The sequence below is a fragment of the Psammomys obesus genome, unplaced genomic scaffold (assembly GCF_907164565.1).
Source record: "Psammomys obesus unplaced genomic scaffold, mPsaObe1.curated_primary_1811, whole genome shotgun sequence".
Lineage (NCBI taxonomy): Eukaryota > Metazoa > Chordata > Mammalia > Rodentia > Muridae > Psammomys > Psammomys obesus.
Window position 1 is genome coordinate 4,707,779 of NW_026585626.1, and position 18,784 is coordinate 4,726,562.

At 52.7% G+C, this 18,784-nt stretch overlaps 1 protein-coding gene across 3 annotated transcripts; it reads right to left on the bottom strand.

The window, feature by feature from the left end:
• Positions 1-2,735: 2,735 nt before the first annotated feature.
• On the bottom strand, positions 2,736-18,324 carry Slc29a1 (solute carrier family 29 member 1 (Augustine blood group)). 3 transcript variants are annotated; one of them, XM_055612635.1, is made up of 14 exons: positions 14,475-14,560; positions 12,421-12,679; positions 11,217-11,299; positions 9,107-9,188; positions 8,767-8,972; positions 8,517-8,656; positions 8,241-8,375; positions 8,048-8,145; positions 7,817-7,895; positions 7,152-7,249; positions 6,735-6,843; positions 6,442-6,527; positions 5,093-5,298; positions 2,736-4,756 (listed from the first exon to the last, which is right to left on the bottom strand). In XM_055612635.1, the coding sequence occupies exons 3-14, from the start codon at positions 11,243-11,245 to the stop codon at positions 4,645-4,647; spliced, it is 1,380 nt and encodes a 459-aa protein (XP_055468610.1). In that variant the 5' UTR covers positions 11,246-11,299; positions 12,421-12,679; positions 14,475-14,560; the 3' UTR covers positions 2,736-4,644. The 3 variants fall into 3 exon arrangements, with proteins under 3 accessions (XP_055468610.1, XP_055468618.1, XP_055468600.1); XM_055612643.1 differs by lacking the exons at positions 12,421-12,679; positions 14,475-14,560 and adding an exon at positions 18,231-18,324; XM_055612625.1 differs by lacking the exon at positions 12,421-12,679.
• Between the last annotated feature and the right edge of the window lie 460 nt (positions 18,325-18,784).

Here is an 18,784-nt window from a genome sequence, read left to right on the forward strand (position 1 = left end):
GGCCCTGCCGATCCGTATTTAGCACTTCCCCACAACCAGGAGCCCGAAAGCAGCTGGTTGTTTGAATGTGTGTGAGTCCTCAGGACTGCCAAAGCCATAGAGAGCTGAACAGACACCCCTTGAAAGCATACACAGGAAGTGCCTGGCTAGGGCACAGTGCCACTGATGAGTTTAAGGAGACCAGGACTCTGCCCACCCCTACCCCAGGAACCCGATGGTCCTCAGGAACCTGCATAGACTGCCAGCCTGGCCGGGGCCTCAGATCTTCTGGCCTGCAGATGGTCACTCTTCCTGTGTGTCTGTGCTGGCCAGACAGCACGGCTCTCTCTAAAGCGACTGCGCTTCTCTGCTCACATCCATTTTTAGTTGCTATCAACTTAATTCTAAGAACAATTTAATTTTCTTAAGAATTGGGTTCTCCTGTCACTCCACCTCCCCTTTATCCATGTCCTCACATTTCTTCCTTTTCAGACCTAGACCAGCTTTTTAAGAAAACATAGAATTTACCTTCTCATGTAAACACCAAAAAAAAAAAAAAAAAAGGAAATAGATCCTTGCAGTTGCCTGCCTCCTCAATGGCAGTGATGACTATGACCACCAGTGGGTGCTCTGCAGCCAACACCACCTTGGCCCATACAATAAAGAGAGTCACTTGCATGTCAGTGGTAGCCACCCAGAGGACAGAAGCTGAATAGACTGCTTTGAACGGAAACGTCAGGAAGTGGTGTCCAGCACCGTGGCAGGAAGGATAGCTGGCAGTCCCTCCCTCAACCCTCCCTCCTTCCCAGGAAGCAGCAGTGACCATCAGGGGCTTCCAATGCTCCTGATCCTCAAGGTGGTGATACGTCCAGAGCCTGCTTGTGGTCAGAAGACACCACTATAGTTAAATCAGGCACAGGAATACATTAGAAGACTTTGGGGTGGAGCTGGACTCGGGGCTGGAAAGATGGCTCAGTGGTTAAGAGCACTGGCTCCTTTTCCAGAGTGACCCGGGTTCAATTCCCAGTCAACCACATGACAGCTCATAACTGTCTGCAACTCAACATACATGGGAGCAAAACACCAATGTACATAAAGTAAACTATTTTTTTTTTTTTTTCAAAAAAGACTTTTGGGGGAAATGATTATATCCCAGCCATTTTCTTCAGTAGTGATTCAGGTACAGCAAATAATAAAGTGGCTGAATCATGTATGTGTCCCCCGCCAGGCCCCACTTCAGGTCAGTGCTGGGGTTGAGAACCTAACACGCAAGGACACGAGCAATGAATGCCACCACATATCTGGGCAGGGCACGAGAGGGTGTGAAGGGCAGGTGTCACTTGGTCATGAACAGTTTCAGAGTAGCCCTAGGAGGCAGGCACAGCATCCAAAACCCTAACAGCCCCATGGCTGGTAGGAGTGTGACAGGAAGCCTGGCATGGTGGCACGCACCTGTGATCCCAGCACTGGAGAGGCAGGGGCAAGCAGATCTCTGTGAGCTCGAGGCCAGCCTGATCTACAAAGTGAGTTAAGGACAGCCAAGGCTACACAGAGAAACCCTGTCTCAACAAACAAAACGGGGGAGGAGAATGACAGGAGCTATGTCACATTACAAACGTCCTAGGGTGCAGAAGGGAAAGAAAACTGCACAAGCTCATGGCAGCCAGCCAGACGTCAGAAAGCTTTGGGGCAGTAGGTGCCTATCCCAGAGAAGAGGACCCCACTGTGCCCACTGCCCATCTCCCTGTGGTGCTGCCAACCCCATCATCATCCCAGCCCTCAGCAGGAAACACAGTGCCAGACCAGCTGGGAATGCACAGCAACAACCTTCTTGGTGGCTCTTGAACACTCTTCCAAAATGCTGAGACCTCTAGTGAAAAAAATAACGGTCTGGGCAGTGGTGGCACAGACCGTAATTCCCAGCACTTGGGAGGCAGAGGCAGGAGGATCTCTGAGGTTCTGAGATTGAGTACCAGGACATCCAGAGAAATGGTCTCAAAAATAAAACAAAAATGACACTAATTTCTTGTGGCCATACGTGGTATGGATTGGAGGAACCCAGGAGCTAACCTGCGGGTAAGAGGTGAAAGGGTTTGGAAATAACTCGGGTTCCCTGGGGCCTGCCAGTGCTGAAGAATGCTGAAAGGCCTCTCCCAGTTTCAGTGCAAAGAGGAAGCCAGTGAGTGGAGCTAAGGGCAGGCAGAAGAGACTTCAGCTTGCATTTTCAGCTTGTCTTATGGCCAGGGCACAGGCTGTGTGAACTAGACAGCATGGGAAGGCCATTTCTAACAGCTCACACTGGGTTTGTTGTTGGTTGGTTTGGTTTTTGAGAGTTTCCTTGTGTAGCCCTAGCTGTCCTAGAACTTAATTTGTAGACCATGATAGCCTCGAACTCACAGAGATCTGCCTTGTTCTGCCTCTGGGATTAAAGGTGTAAGCCACCACTGCCCAGGCATGTTTGTGGTTTTGACAAACTAGTCATGGATGGACTCCAGTGCCTGGTACAATGATGCATTTAACCTCCAACCCACCATCAAGCTTGCCCTTATTAAGATTGAAAACAGAGGGTTCAGTGGTTAAAAGCACTGACTGCTCTTACAGAGGACCCGGGTTCAGTTCCCAGTACCAACATGGCAGTTACAACTGTCTGTAACTCTAGTTCCAAGGGATCAACACCCTCACACAGACATACATGCAGGCAAAACACCAATGCACAGGATTTAAAAAATAAAAAGAATTGAAAACAAGCCAGGCAGTGATGGTAAACACCTTTAATCCTAGCACTCTGGAGGCAGAGGCAGGCAGATCTCAGAGTTCGAGACCAGCCTGGTCTAGAGTTCCAGGACAACCAGGGCTACATAGGGAAACCCTGTTTCAGGAAACAAAACAAAAAACCACTATTACCCATAAAGGTCTGAAACCTTTGTTTAAATCAGCGGTTCTTAACCTGTGGGTTGTGACCTTTGGTGTGTGTGTGTGGAGGGGTCTAAGACCATCACAAAACAAATTTACATTCATAGCAGCAGCAAAACTGCAGTTATGAAGTAGCAACAAAAATAATTTTATGGCTAGGGCTCACCACAAGAGGAACTATATTATTATGGGGTTGCAGCATTAGGAAGGCTGAGAACCACTGTTTTAAATGAAATTTCTGTAAAAAAGGAAGTCCCAAGAGTTGGGCCAACTCTGTAGCCATCAGCTGGTCAAGAACCAAAGAGCAAACAGCCCTGGGGCCTGGGGGGTGGGGGTGGGAGTGGGGGAGGAGAGCAAAAGTTGCTGGCTCTTTGGGAAAAGCCTGAGCCACCTCCCAGGGCTGGGACTGGGGGGTGCTTAGGGTCGGTGTTCCTCTCTCCTCCAGTGGGGCACCAGGACTAGTGCCCCCTCCACTGAGACAGTCTCCCATCCCATCCCAACCCACCCTTCCTCAGACCACAGTGTGGTTGGAGAATGGGAAGGTCCAACTCCAACATGAGGACACATAGGTCCGTTGTTCTCCAGGAAGTCTGGCAGCCCTGGGCTTTGGTGTCAGGGCCTGGAGCCAAGGTAAGGGAGAGAACCCAGGCCTCTGCCTTTTCCTGCCCAGGGATGTGGGAGTATGGCCAGCGGCTGGGGGTGGTGCTGGCCAGTTTGGCAGAGTTCGTTCCAGGGGCTGAGGACAGCATTTGTGGGGGGAGGGGAAGGTAACAGTTAAGACAAAGAAAACAACCAAAGCTGCCTCCATGTCCAGTCCTCTGAAATAAGAAAGAGGGGCTAGGGCGCAGCTCAGCTGGGAAGAGCCCGAGCCACCTCCCAGCCTAGCATGCACAAATACCCTGGCTTTGATCCCTAGATCCAGGACATGGTAGTACATGTCTGCGGCACCAGCACTGGAGAGGTGAAGGCAGGAGGAACAGTACAAGGTCATCCTCAGGTACATATGGAATGTGATGACAACTTGAACTACACCTGGACTTGGGGTGGCGGGGGGGGGGGGGGGGAGAGAGTGAGCAGAAGAGAAAACTTGTCTTTCAAGATCTGGGCCACAGTCTGGAGTTTCTTGGCTCCAGGCCTGTTTATTCTCTGTGGCCCCAGTAGGGGGCACTGCAGTCCCTCTGAGACTAAAAGGCTCTATCCTCCCTATACCCAGGCCCAACCTTGGGTCATGCTCAACCCCTAGACTCAGGCTGCCAGCCTCCTCTCCTCTCCAAGGAGTTAAACCTTGGGAGGACACACAGGGAGCTGCGGAGGAAAAAAAAAAAAAGTTTATTTAATCAGAGAGCCTCTGAACGCACCTGGTTTCTGTCAGTATAAAAAAAGGCAGTAAAATGACAAGGAGCAGGGACATGGAGAACAGGCACAGAAAAAAAGGAGGGAGAGGGAACATAAGATCACATGATACGGCAGTCAGCCATCCACCTCCACCCCATCCTTGTCAGAGGACGGATCTCACTCTGCCTGGGAGTCTCTTGTGCTTCGCTCAAGCAGGAACCAGTCAGAGATGTCAGTCAGAGACCGTGCCCCTTGCCATTCTGACCCCTCAATCCCAAGTCCATCGGGGCCAAGCACAGGCCAGAAGAAAGTAGAGGTCGGCTAGAAGAGCAAACCTCTGGACCCCTGCTCATCCCGGGCAGGGAAGGAAATGAGCAGGAAGCAGGCAGGCAGTGCAGTCCTTCTGTGCCCATGTGGTCACACCAGTGCCCTTAACAAGAAAGATAATACAGCGCCCAGAGCCAGGCCCAGACACAGAAAGAAGGACATGATGTTTCCTGCTGTCTCTGCCTCGGCTGGTTTGACTTTCCTAAAAGAAGGAAGGCAGGGAAATCTTAGGAGAGCCAAGCCCTGCCCTGCCCCCACATCCCTTCCTAAATTTCCAATCCCAGCCTACTTCTTGGGGGAATGTGTCTTGGAAATATCTTCCGCCCTGCCTCACTCCCCCCACAAGCCAGCATGAGCACACTTGGAAGCCCTTACCTCCACAGCCCTTCCCGACCCCCAAGCTGGACCTTCCGCCACCACAAGCTCCTCACAGCTTTGACATGAAAGATTCTTCTACTGCCATTTCCCTCTACTGAGGGACACCCCTGGGACTCTCATCCTGCCTGATGTCACCCAAGTCCCTCATGGCCCCACTCACTTGGGCCCGAAGCACATGCAGAGGCTGGCAAGGTAGCCATTGGAGAAGGCAAAGGCGGCCATGAAGACGATGAACCAGGCGTCATGCTTAAAGATGGAAGGCAGGTAGTAGCGCTGTTTCACGTTCACATTGCATAGCATCAGCAGGGGGATAAACACGATCCTGGCGATCACCAAAACCGGCAACCAGAAGCTATCCTTTCCAGGCTGCAAGGAACAGGCAATGCTTCAGCCCATGCCAGCCCTCACTGTCTACTCGGGGCCCCTAGGGACTTTGATAAAACTACTAGGCCAGGTTACTTTTGGGGGGTACTGATTGCCAGGGGTACAGTGGTGCCCGTGGAATACCAAAGGTTTCTTTTTTTCTTTTTGAGACAAGTCTTCATGTATCCCAGGCTGGCCTCAAGCTCACTCACTATATAGCCAAGAATGACCTTGAACTTCTGATCCTCCTATTTCTAGCTGGGATTTCAGGTGTTCACTACCATACTTGACTTATGACGTGCTCTGGGTTCCAAATACTAAAATGTATCTTCTGATCTGGGTAGATACACACCTGTGCACACATGTGCCATGTTACATACCTAAGAACTAAGAACTGTACACATGGGCTGGAGAGATGGCTCAGTAGCTAAGAGTGAGTCCTCTTTCAGAAGACCCAGGTTTAGTTCCCAGAACCCACACAGAGCAGCTCACCATCTCCTGTAACTCCAGCTCCAGGGGATCTGATGCCCTCTTCTGGCCTCTGTGGGCACTGCACTCACATGCATACATCCCCACATACACATAATTTAGAAGTCTTAGCTGGATCATGGTGGCACATGCACTTGGGAAGCAGAGGCAGATGGATCTCTGAGGCCAGCCATCTACATGGCAAGTTCCAGGACAACCAGAGCTACATGGTAAGACTCTGTCTCACAAAAACAAAAACCATAATAATTCAAAAATTAAAAAAAAAAAAAAAAAAAAGTGGTGGTGTATGTCTTTCATCCCAGCACTTGGGAGGCAGGGCCAGGTAGATCTCTGTGAGGTTGAGGCCAGCCTGGTCTATACAGAGTGAGTTCCAGGATGGCCAGATCTACACAGAGAAACCATGCCCCACCCCAAAAAATAAAAGGAATTATACACATTAAGTTACACGTAAGTTACATGTAGATTTGAAAAGGATAGTTCTCTTCCCACCGCCCCCCCCCCTTCTGGCAGTGGAACCCAGGGGTCATGCATGCTAGGCAAGCCCTCTACCACAGAGCCACACCCCTAACCCCACCATGACACTTTCTTGAGGGGGGCCCTCTTGGCCTCAGTTGGACACTTTGATCTCACAGGTCCCATAGCCCATATTCTACTTACCCACATGCAAACAGCAGTGAGGCTCCGGCCTAGCCAGTCAAAGACATTGAAATTCAAGAAACAAGCCACGGGTATGAAATAGCTTTCTAGAAGAGAGACTTGGACTTAGCACCTGGCCCTCTCTGGGCCTCAGCCTCCTCACTGTCCATCAAACAAGATGTTTCCAGCCAATAGCAGGTGACTAGGCCCATGAAGATCCAGCTGGGCAGAAAGGTCCCCAGGTGGCCCACACTCCACCCTTGGCCCTGCTCTGTACTCTGGCTGAATCCATCCCAGGGAGCAGGGGCCCTTACCCCAGGCACTTGTGCCTGCAATGCTGGATTTGATCTCAGCAGTCACAGCAGGGAACAACCCAATGGTGACTGTAAAGATGAAGCAGACAGACAGAGCCAGGACGGAGATCTGGAGGAGGAGAAGAGATTCATCTAGGTTTCCAGTTTGTGTGCAATTAATGCCAGCACCCGGGAGGCAGAGACAGACTGATCTCTGAGTCCAAAGCCAGCCTGGTCTAATAGAGAGTGAGTTCCTGGACAACCAGGGCTGCATCAAAACCCTGTCTCAAACAAAACTAAAGAACACACACAGAGCGCATTCACAGGAAGACAGGAGAAAGCCCAGTCTTACATCAGAAATGGAGGTGGTGTAAGGGTAGACATAGCAAGAGAGAAAGGGGCGAGGAAGAGTAGGCAGGACACCCCAGCCCCACGTACACTCTTAAGTATGGCTTTGATAGAGTGATTTCTGCTGGTGGGTGGAGAGCTGGGGGCCGGCACCCCAGAGTCCTCTCTTCCTCCTCTTGGATCCTCTCCTGTTGGGTGAGAGGTTGTAAAAGGATCTTGAAGTTTTGGGGAGGACAGACCCTTAACTGGCTGGTCCAGTTATACTCCCAACACCCCACAGACCTAAATGCCCTTGACTCAAGCCCCTGGGGGCTAACGCTTCCCCAGGAGACTCCTGTTTGTCTGTGCTCCCTCTGAAACTGATACCCCAGTACGAATGCCTGAGACATTTAGGGAAATCCAAGTTCGCCTACTTTCCTCATCGAGACAAGATTTTATGGAGCTTAGACTGGCCTTGAATCAGGATGACCTTAAACTTCTGATCCTCCAGTCTCTATTTCCCAATGCTAGGATTACATGTACACCACCTTGCCCAGGACATAACTCAGACTCAGGACTTTGAGCAAACACTCTACCAACTGAGGACACTTCAAGTCCCCCCACGGTCTCTGTGTCATCTTTCCCAGCTCTCACACCTACTTTACACCTTACTCATGGACGCTCTGCCCTTCTTTGGCTCACAGCTGCAACACAACATACCACGACCACCCCCTTCCCTCGTGCTACCCCACAGGACTTCCTTTAGCAATTAAGACCTTTACTGATGAGATCCAACTTTGTCTCCTGCTCTGAAGGCCCCTCCAGGTTGAGCTGCACGTAATAGCGATAGAATTCCTGTTCGGCAAGGGATGTGAAGAAAGTAGAGTCAGGGACATCCCCCAAATCCCAACGTGTAGCGTTTCAGTTTCAGGACACCCTTGCTTTGACAGAAATCCTGCCCTCCCCTCCCCCCACTCCCCAAAGCCCAGCTTCCTCTATCTGCTCACCATCCGAGGCAGAGCCAGGTAACACAATATAGCTAAAACAATAACTGCACAGGCTGTGATGAAATAGCCAAAGGCACTTTCTGACAGCTTGGAACCACCTAGGGCAGATAGTGGACAAGATAAGTTATACTGCATCGATCCAAACCATCCTGCCCTGCCTCCCCACAACCGTCGAGCGGGAAGCATGACTCACTGGCAATGGCACAGATCATCGCCACAGAGCTGAAGAAGCCAGCCAGGCCTTGGCCACTCATGATGGGGGCTGTGTAGTTGGCCGGCAGGACACCAGCCAGACCAAAAAGGCTGGCTTGCAAAACAGCACCAAATGCTGGGGAACAGTGCGGACAGCATGTCAGCAAGGATGAGGGGCTGGCAGTTGGGTTCCCAGGGAGCCTGAACCCCAACCACCCTTATCTCTGCCCCAACTCTCAAGCCAGGCCCAGAGCTGCCCACACTGTCCCTCGATTACAATTAATGAGCATGATCTTGATCATGGTGATGATGAAGAAGGACAGAGCCTCCATCTCCACCTTCACCAGGACGGCAGTGATGAGGAACAGTAGCAGGATAGCCACCAGGCCGCCCAAGATCCGAACAGACTGAGAGATCCTGTAGGAGAGGCAGTGGTGGGGTGGGGGTCAGGGAGGGCCTGGGCGCAGGACAGTGGCCTGGGGCTGAGGAAAGGGGAGCTGGATGGGCATCGGGCTGGAGATGCTCACCTCTGATGCAGAAAAGAGTTGAGGCAGGTGAAGAGCAGCAGGGGCAACATGGCGCACAGGGTCATGACATTGTTGAAGATGGCACTGAGAGAGTGGCGTCCCTCTGGCAAGGACACTGTGGGGTCAGCCAAGGCCTCGGTGTCCTTGCTTGTTCTGTCAGTGACCGAGGACATATTCTGGGACAGGTCCAGGCGGTTTTTGAAATACTGTGAGGTTTTGCAGAGGGTGAGTGTTGGAACCTCTGTCCCTCTCTGTGCCTGGAGGCACAGAACCAGGCCTGGAAAAGCCTAGGGGACATGTCTTCTGGTACCTAGTGAACCCCACACCCCTCCAGCCTCACCTCAGTTGCTGTGATAAAAAAATTCCAGGGGAGCAATGTCCCCAGGCCCAGCACGAAGAAGATAAGCCATACTGCCTTATACCTGCATAAGAAAAAGGCAGTGTGATCTACCAGCCCACTCCCTCCCCATCTTCCTAGCTGTCCTCACTGTGTGTGTCCATGTACATGTGTCTTCTATAGAGGTGTGAGGTGACGTGTGGGTCCTAGGGTACAGAGCAGGATGTGAGATGGGTCAAGGGAAAAGGGCCAGTGGCACAGTTCTGAATGACATGGGTGACAGAACCCTTGTTCTCAAGTCTTAGGGGAGAAGACTTAGAGGACCCCTAGGTCTGGGAAGCAGTGTGACCCACACATCCAGAGATGGCTTTGGAATGTCTGCTAAAGATGGGTGGGTAGATAAAAGAGGGCGAACACGAGCCTCTCCCATCCCTACCTCAAAACCTCAAAAGCTGGAAATAATTAGGCTGTGTAAGCGGGTACCGTGGACTTCCCTGAAGAACTGAGGTCAAGAAACACTCAATGGGCTAGCTGGACTGGGTGCCTGAGGGGGCTGGGAAGTGGGGAGCTTTAGTTTAGTTTACTTTCTTTCTTTTTTTTTTTTCTAACTAGATAGAACCAGTTTTGTAGGCCAAATTACCTAGGGCAGGGCAGATAGACTACGGCTTATAGATGCCATCTGGTTCTGAGCATGAGGGCACCAGGCCAAGGACTTTGGACAGTCCTTGCCTGTAAGCTTAGCAGCCCTCGTCTCTCCCATTATAGTTGCCTATACCTGGCAAAATACCCTCCCCTTAGCCAGCATCCACAGGCTTCGCAGAGATGGTAGAGGGGAGGCCCAATACAGTGGAACAAATCTAGCCAGGGAACTGGAGCTTAGCCAGAGCGAGTAACCCAAGTCGGCCAGTCTGAGGCCCTCAAAGCCCTCATCCCTTCCCCTTGAGGTCAAGATGCTCAAAACTTGTTTCGATGGCTCAGATGGAAGGCAAAATTCAAAGGGAAGGTCATATAGGACAGGAGGACAGAGAAGGGACTAGGGATCCAGGCAGCAGGGCAATAAAGTGGATAGAATGCTGATGGGCTGGGCCAGGGCACCAGGCAGCCTGGGAAGGAAAGGAGGCAGGTCGCTGGGGCCTACAATTACAATCCCTCCCCTCAGAAAACACTCAGAAAGCCTGGCATGGTGGTGCACACCTTTAATCCCAGCACTCAGGAGGGCAGAGGCTGGTGGGTTGCTGTGAGCTTGAGGCCAGCCTGGTCTACAAAGTGAGTTCAGGACAGCCGAGGCTACATGGAGAAACCCTGTTTCGAAAAACCAAAAAGAAAACAACAACAACAACAAAAAACACTCACAGAAGACTGGTATTCTCACCAGATTTTACAGGTGGAGAAACAGTCCCAGAAAAATGAAGCTAACTCTCCAGTCAGAATGGGCCTAGTTACATAGCCTTTGGCATGAGAGAGAAATAGTGAGTAGGGGAGCTGCGAGGGGTTCTGAGACTGAAAGCACAAAGAGGAAGGAGTGGTAGCATTGGCTTTGTGAACTCCCACAAGCCTCAGCCCCTCTGGAGAACTTGACTCAGGAGGCTCTCCCATCATAACACACATTCCCGACCTTAACTAGCTTGAGGAAGTGCACAGGCTGCAGAGGCAGGAGGCTAGAAGGGTCAGGCCAGAGAGCGGGGTGGGCCGAGGTCACACAAGGCAGTGGCCCCGGGGCAACCCCCAGGGACAGGGCAGGCCTTCCAGATGTGTTCTGGAATGAGGGAGGCAGCCAAGTATCTCCCCACAGTGATGGTGGGAGGAACCGGAAGCTGATGTCTAGCTGCAGAGCCACAGTAGAAACAGTGACACAGTCCAGCAGGGGACTGCTGCTCACCTAGCCCTGCAGGTACACTAACCAGCACCCAGCCAAGGTATGGTATGCATGCTCCCCACCCCATGTAGACTGGACAAAGAACCACCAGGGCCGGGAGCATAGTTAGGAGAGAGGTAACCTCAAGTCCCAAATACTGCATCTACGCCCCCCCAGCCCCAGAGACCCACTCCCAAGATTCCCACACCAGCTCCCCTCCCTGCAACCCCCACAACCCTGCTCCTGGCCGCCCAGTACCTGTCCTGAGGCTGGTGGCTGGTTGTCATGGTTCCAGTGTTCTCGGCTGTGTCTGGCTGGAAGCTCCCTCCCTTTGGCTCTTGCTGGGGATAAAGGAATATTGAGGCACTGTCTGGTTCTGTTTCCACACTGTCCTGGGCCCCTCTCAGACTCTCGGAGGTAAGGCTGGGCTCACAGAACAGGCAAGGAAAGGTCCTGTAGGCTCAGGACCACTCAACTCAGACCCCATCTGGCCTTTGGCCCCAGCAAGCCGGTCCTGTCATCTCTGCCTGATTGGGCTGCACCTGGCTGCCAGCCTGGCCGCTGCCACCGCTATTTTTATCCAGCAGCAGAAGCAGTTTATAAGCTTGGAAACTGAAGGGTGGTGAGCAGGAGAGGAGGAGGACGCATGACTGAGAAGCAGGGGAAGACAGAAGAGAGATGAAAGGGGCCGGGGGAGGAGGGGAAGGGGTGGACAGTGATAACAGTGGACCAAGAGAGAGGGAGGACAGAGGCAAGGGGGAGGAGACAGCATAGGGAAAAAGAAAGAAGAGAAAGGGCGAGGCAGCAAACAGATATGCAGAAATGCAGGTTGTGGGGCCTGCTGTAAGTCTGTGCTCTCACTTTCCAGGGTGCCCCCCCCCACAGTACTCAATCAAAGCAGTAGCGGGGGGCACCTTCCCAGACCAATTCCTGGAGTAACAGGGACTCTGAGCTCTGCTGGCAGTCTCGAAGCCTTTCTTTCCAACCACTGCCCCGGGGCTTCCTGAGTTCTCAACCAGTTTTCCAACAATACATTTCATAATGGTGGGAGTGGATGTGGCCCCTCTATAGCCAGACAAGTTCCTTTCTTTGACCCCAAGTCCCAGAAAGTTCTTTTCTATCTACCTACAACCCCCCCACCCCCACCCCAGCCTGCCAGTTCCTTTGTCAGTCCCTAGCCATTGTCTTCTTCCCCTTTCTGACAGTGACCTTGAAGGAAAACTGGAAAAGTGGTACACAGGCCCTAACATCGTGTTCCCAAAGCTCCTAGCCAACTCCTCAGCATCCCTCTCTGTGCCCCACTCACATAGGGGAGACACCCTATCACCAGTGGACTAAATAGTTTTCCTGCTGTAGGGAAGCAGGACCAGAATATACAAGGCACACCCTGACAGGGACCCAGCTCAGACTGCTATTTCTTTGCCTGGGGCAGGCTGCTCTTGCTCCCTGTCTCATCACTCACCAAATTCGTAGAGTCTATGGTGGTGTGAAGGTTAGAGTCAAAGGAACCTGGGTGGTCCCCAGCAGGGGGTCCTAGCTCAGACTCAGGAAGAAGGCTGGGTCCTGGGTGAGGGTCCAGAGTGAAAAAGGTGGCAAAGGCTTATCAGGAGAGAATCCCTCAGGCCTCAAGGGGCCCCAATTCAGCAGAGTCTCACAAGCCCAGAAGCTGCAGAAGCTGGAAGCACCAGAGAAGCTGCGACAGATAAAGGGCCACCCTGTAGCTGGAAGATAAGACACCCCAAGACTCAGCAGGGGAGCTAAGCCTGTGGCAGTCAGGTCTGCCTCAGGTGCGGCAAACAGCTGCACCCACCCAAACAGCTGTTCACCCTGACCCAACCCAATGGCTCTTCTACCCTTCTATAGGCGAACCCCAGATTGTCCAAAGGTCTTCCTTCCCCTCAGTCCTAGGCAGCAAAGCCACCCACCTCCAGATGGAGTCAGAAGGCTCCTAGGACAAGAGGGCTCTGCTGGATCTGGGGAGAGCCTGAGGACTCAGGTTTCTATTAGATAGTAGGGAAGGGACCCCCACCACACACAGATGATCCTCAGCACAGCACTCCATCTTTCCCAAACACCAGCAAAAGTGAATGTATCCTCAAGCCAGAGAGAAGAGAGCTAACAGTCTTCCTTCAGAAAACTGGAGTAGGCTTGTCCAAGTACTTATTTCGGTACACAAACACACACACACACACACACACACACACACGCACGCACCCACACACTCCCCTACTTGCAGCAATCCCCGCTCCTCTCTTGGGCTCCAGCTAAAGCCATGGGCAGCTCTTGGGTCCTGCCCACATCCTAACATTCCATTTCCTGCCTAGGTGCTTTGTTTTTGTCTGTCCAGGGATCTGATAGCAGCTGAGGGCCTTTGGCATCATTTCAGCCATGCCTTGACCTGCAGAGATGGTAAGCCCTGAAAACCAGGCCCAACCTGAGCCCTTCCATGTCCTAGGGTCCCAACACTTCTCATATGTCAGTTTCTCAACATAGCTTTTGCTACATCAGAGTCCTTAGTTGCAATATGCAGACGGCCCCTCTTCCAGCTGCCCAGAAGCTAGCACTGTACAGTTTCTACTAAACAGATGGGGCCAACTGAGGTTCAAAGAGGTTGCATCACTTGACAAAACCTGCAGAGCTAGTGAGTGCGGGAACCAGCATCAATAAATACTCAATGTACAGATTATTCTAGATTCCTTCTGGGGTGGGAAAGGTGAAATTAATGCGGCTAACCAGCTAGCCCTGTAGACTTCCAGGAGGGGAATTCTGCTCTTGTTGAAGGGGTTAAAACAAGTTGGGAGATTCAGGTCCTTCTCAGCCCCACGTAACATTATTTCAGGTTCACGGCACCTTACAGCCATTCCATCACAAATACATTACTGCAGGCAAAGCTCACACAGGAAGGACAAGACTAACTGAAAGGGGAAGGTCAATCAAGAAGAGGGGGCTGACCAGCCAGCAGCACAGGGTTGGAACAAGCCTTCATCCACCCGGACCCCCAGTTTGCAGTCCTTCCTGATCTTGTCACTCATTCACTCTGTGTGTAGTAAATGAGGACGCGCCCAAAAAAGGGAGGCCACGGACAGGAGTTTAGTCGGTAAAGGGTCACCCCCCAACTTCCATTTGTATTGAGGTATCCCCATCCTCCGGCCTCGGGGCAGAAGGCAAAGCAACCCCTCTCTCCAGTTCCTACGGGAGCGGTAGCATCGGACCGCTCACTCGCCGACCCCCTGCGGAGGTCACTATAGCGACAGTCGCTTTCAGGCCCAGAAGCCAGTCTGTCCTGTGCCCCACTAGACCCGGGTCCCCACAAAAGGACCACCCCCTACCCAGAGCCAGGCCCATGCGCGCCACGTGCTGCGCTGCACAGCACGCGCCGCGTGGGGGCCGCACCCCGAGTCCCTGTCGCGGTGGCGAAAGCTGGCAGGCCGGGCCTCCCTTGCCCTCGTGGCAGGCCGGACACACCACTCTCTGCCCCGGAGTGCCCAGCACGTCCCACCCGGGCCCTACGAGCACCTGCTGGAGAAGGTCACCGCCCGAGAGGAAATCTGCGCGCTCGACCAGCCGGAGCTTCCCGCGCCCGCCCGAGCGCTTTCAAACCCGCCCTCTGCAGGGCCCGCCCTCCCTGCGAGCCACCTCCCCCGGCGACAGCCGCCGCCCTGGCCCCGCCCCCGGGCTCCTCGCCGCCCCCCCTCAACAGTTGATCGACCCCCTGAAACCCTGCCAGGGCCGCCCGCTGCGGCGGCCGGAGCATCTCTGGCCCCTTCCCGACCGTCCCTAGAACACGCGAGCCTGGGAGGGGGCACGGTCCCCCACTGGGTACCCCTAATTTCGGCGCTGAGCCTGCGCTAACTCCCACACATTCCACGGCGGGACTGTTGCTCAGACAGGTCCTCTGCTCACACAGGCCCCCACGCCCCCACAGCCGCACTCCACCTCAGGTGTTCCGTTATCCCTCACCGAACCCCGCCCACGCCGTCACTCAAACTCCACCGTTTTACTTTGAGCACCCCCTCAAATACACCCTTCTTCCTTTCCACTCCTCCTTTTCCCTTCAAGAAGACTTTCCGCCCCCTTACCCCGGTGGGATACCTCAGACTTAATCGTTCTGGAACCCGGACGTAGGCAGGGTTGTGTTTTGTTTTCTCTCCAACCCTCGCAGACAGGCACACTCTCCACAACAAAAACTCCCTCGTCCTAACCCTCCTCGCCCTCCCCCAACAACTTGGCCTTGAAGGCTGTTTGCATAGGGGACAACCCTGAGGCCACTAGGAAAATTGAAACACAGCTGGAGACTGGAGAAGGAGCCAGGAAGAAAATCGTCACGTCCAGATCATCCCTTTGTCCTAGCCGGCATTTCACTGTCCCAACCCGAGAAGATAACCCTTTAGGCTAGAAGTTAACGTCCACATTCTGGGATGGCTAGTGGAGGGAGGGAGGCCATCATGTGCCTCTAGGGGAGGGCAAGGATTCTTTTTTTTTTTTTTTTTTTTTGCCATAAAGGGGGAAGGACCTATTCCTATTCGCTCGCTTGCTTGTCCTCCAGTAGCACTCCCTACTGTAGGGTGACCCAGAAACTGGGGAGGAGAGATCATCCTTTCCAGGCTTGGCTGCCTCACCCTACCTCCCTAAGGAGCCTGTCCCCAGAGAAGTCATCTAAACTAATTAACAATTATCAGTATTAACATCATAGGGGGGAAAGGTGCAATCATTGTCCCCAGAGAAAGTTGGGGCCCTTAGGAGGTGCCTGACTCTACATAGGGCAGTGGGTTCTCCCAAGCTACTGTGGGGAGACAGCCTTCCTGCTCCCACTGCGATGACACATCTCCCCACCAGCACCATGCAAACAGAGGGCAGGAAGTGGGGCCTGGGTGGTATTTTTCTGGGCGCTATCCCATGTCTTAAGAATGGCCTCATGTCCGGCCACAACACCAGATCCCTGGTCCTCTGTTTGTCTCTCCCCTGCCTTTGCCTCCCTTCTTCCGCTGGCCCCCTGCCTCACTCCCACTTTCCTTTCCCAGCTCTGGCCCTAGAGCAGTAGCTGGCACAACTATCGGAGAGATCCACTAGGCATGGCCAGGATGGGGATCGGTGCCCAGTCCTTGTGTGCAAAGGGGGCTGGAAGTAGGAGGAAAGGAGGGAAGTGGTGAGGGTCCCCATCAGACAGGAGAAAGGCTGGTGCCTTTCCTCACGCCCACTGGGGCCTGGCCGGCTATGCAGATGGCCACAGCCAGGCCTGTTATTATTGGAAAATAGCCCATTTGGCAAGCTCCTGGCCTGGGCTCCAGCCAGCACCCACACCCCAGGCAGCCTCAGCCAGTTGCCAGTGCCCTGGCCCAGGCCCTCTGCTGGACAGCCCTGAGAACCAGCTCACACAGGCCTGGGCCTGGAAAGATTCTTAGGCAGGTCCACCAGGCCTTTTTCACCTTCCTCCTCATTTCAGAGTTCCCTCCTCCCTGTCTCTAATGTTGAGTTAGAAGGGCTGGTCTACCTGAGCCAATGCTCACTTTTGTGTGCCTTTCTCCACCCTAGCTGGGACTGGCTTGCTCTATCACTTCTTCCCCGTCCTCCCCCCTTTAGAAGGTAGGCTTGCTTTATACCACGCTCACAGCCCTATCTCTCCCCACTTCTGTTTCTCTCAGCTGTTAGCAAGAGCCATCTGTGTTTGCTGCAACAGTGTTTGTTCCGGCCTGGGAGGTTGTCACAAGCTCTGTCTCAAGTTCTCTGTTGTTTGTGATCAAATCTCTGTGGCCTTGTCGTCGAAAAGGAACCAGGAAAAGCCCAGGGAAACACTTGCCTAACAGGCCAAACTTAAGGAGACACCGAAAAGATTCAACAACAAAGAGGAATTTTAAGGCAATATGTGTTGTTTCTTTGTTTTGCTCTTGTTTGTTTCGTGATACTTGGTTGGTCAAGTTTGGGGCCTGGAACATGCTAGTGACATACTCAGCCACTGAGCACGCTCCTCAGTCCTAATGTCATTGTTTAAAACAAAATCCCAGCCCTGCTTGGTGGTGCAGGCCTTCAATCCCAGCACTTGGGAGACACACACAGGCAACTCTCTTGATAGTTCTAGGCCAGCCTGCTCTACAAAATGAGTTCTAGGACAGCCAGGGCTGTTACACAGGGATACCCTGTCTCTAAACAAACAAACAAACAAACAAATGTTAAATGATTAACTAATTAATAAATTAATAGGAAGACTCCATAAAGAATACAAGCTCAAACTCTGTGTGTGCAGAGGCCAGAGAACTACCTTTGGCTGCAGTTCCTCAGGGCCAATCCACACTGGTTTGTTTTTTTCAAGATTATGTATTTATGTGTGTATATCATGTGGGTGCAGGGCACATGGAGGCCTGGGGGCTTTGATCCCTTGGAACTGGTGTGGTAGGCAGCTGTGAGCTACCTGATGTGGGTACTGGGAGCCAAACCTAGGGCCTATACAAGAACAATAACCACTCTTAACCTCTGAGCCAATTCTCAGCCACCTTGCAGTCTTTATTTTTGAGACAGGATTTCACTATGTAGCTTGGGCTGGCCTGGAATTCTCTGGGCAGACCAGACTGGAACTCACAGAGATCTGTCTGCCTCTGATTCAGGAGTGCTGAAATCAAAGGGCTGTGCCACTAACCTGGAGCACCTTGTTTTTTTAACATAGGATTTCTAGCCATTTGTTCTTTCCTTTGCCTCCCCAGTGATGGATTATAAATGGCATCACAGCTTTGAAACTTTTTAAACTTATATATTTTTTCAAACTTAGCCTCTGAGAGGATTGAGCCAACTGAGCAAGTCTTCCCTGCACCCAACATCAAAATTTCAAATAAGGGCAGAGGTGTACAAAGGGTGGATACCAGGTCAGGGTTCAAGAAGAACTGACCTTGCTCATTCCGTCTGAGCATGGGCTTCTAGCCAAATTTCTGGGCTGTGTCTCCTTACCCTCTGGTTGGCAGGTAGGTCTCTGACTCAGGGGACATTTTAAGTGGTCCGGAGCATTTAAGCGTTTAATAATCCAATTGTGGGCTTACAAACTCCCAGAAAAGAAAAAAAAAAAAAATCCTTCCTCAGATTTGTACTCCGCTGGGCCACAGCCTCCTTTTCAAAGGGCCTGCTGGATGGGACACCACTATAACCACCTGTTTGCTCCCTTCCTCGGGTGCCTGGCCCCTACGCACCTGCTGAAACTAGAGCATTCGGGCCTGTCGAGGGAGACGCTGGACAAAGAAGGAAAATTCCCAAGCGGTGGGGACCCCAACCCCCTCCCGACCTCCTCACCTCGGGGAGGGGGCCCGCTGCCAAGACCGGAACTGGCCGGTCTCAGGCACGGTGCAAGAGAGGAGTCGCCACCGACGATAGTGAGCCAGCCTCACACTGGGCAGCCTTTGCCTGCCCCGCCCCGCTGGACGAGTGGCGATCAGGGACACGGAGGCCAAGTGGGAGGGGCCGTGGGGCTGAGAAGGACCTCTTAGGCAAGGTGGGACTGCCTTTAATCCACCTGTCCCCACAGGTCGCACGTGCTCTAGTTTCTGAGGACTCTGTAGGAAGCCGCTGGGTCGGGGGGGGGGGGGGGAGGTACAGCTCAGCTCAGATTACTGCTTTCCCAGCCTCAAGTTTCTGTAGGAACCTGTATGGGGGATCCCCAACTTGACTGGGGATCCTGACCGGACAGGGGCCTGTATTTCTCACTATAGCTAAGGGTATATAATAATCCTGGAAGGATTATTGTGTGGGAATCATAATTAAATGACCCAGAAAAATTATGCCCACCCACGCATGCGTGCGTGCACAAAAGCGCCCAAGGCCTCTACTGAGGAGTGAGAAATAAAGTA

What these genes read in the sequence shown, in the direction of transcription:
- Slc29a1 (XM_055612643.1), bottom strand. Translation starts at nt 11,245, where the DNA reads ATGACAACCAGCCACCAGCCTCAGGACAG. An exon ending in TTTTTATCACAGCAACTGAG is followed by an intron (nt 8,973 to 9,106) that starts GTGAGGCTGGAG and finishes AAAACCTCACAG; the next exon opens with TATTTCAAAAACCGCCTGGA. An exon ending in TGCATGTGCTTCGGGCCCAA is followed by an intron (nt 4,757 to 5,092) that starts GTGAGTGGGGCC and finishes TCCTTCTTTTAG; the next exon opens with GAAAGTCAAACCAGCCGAGG.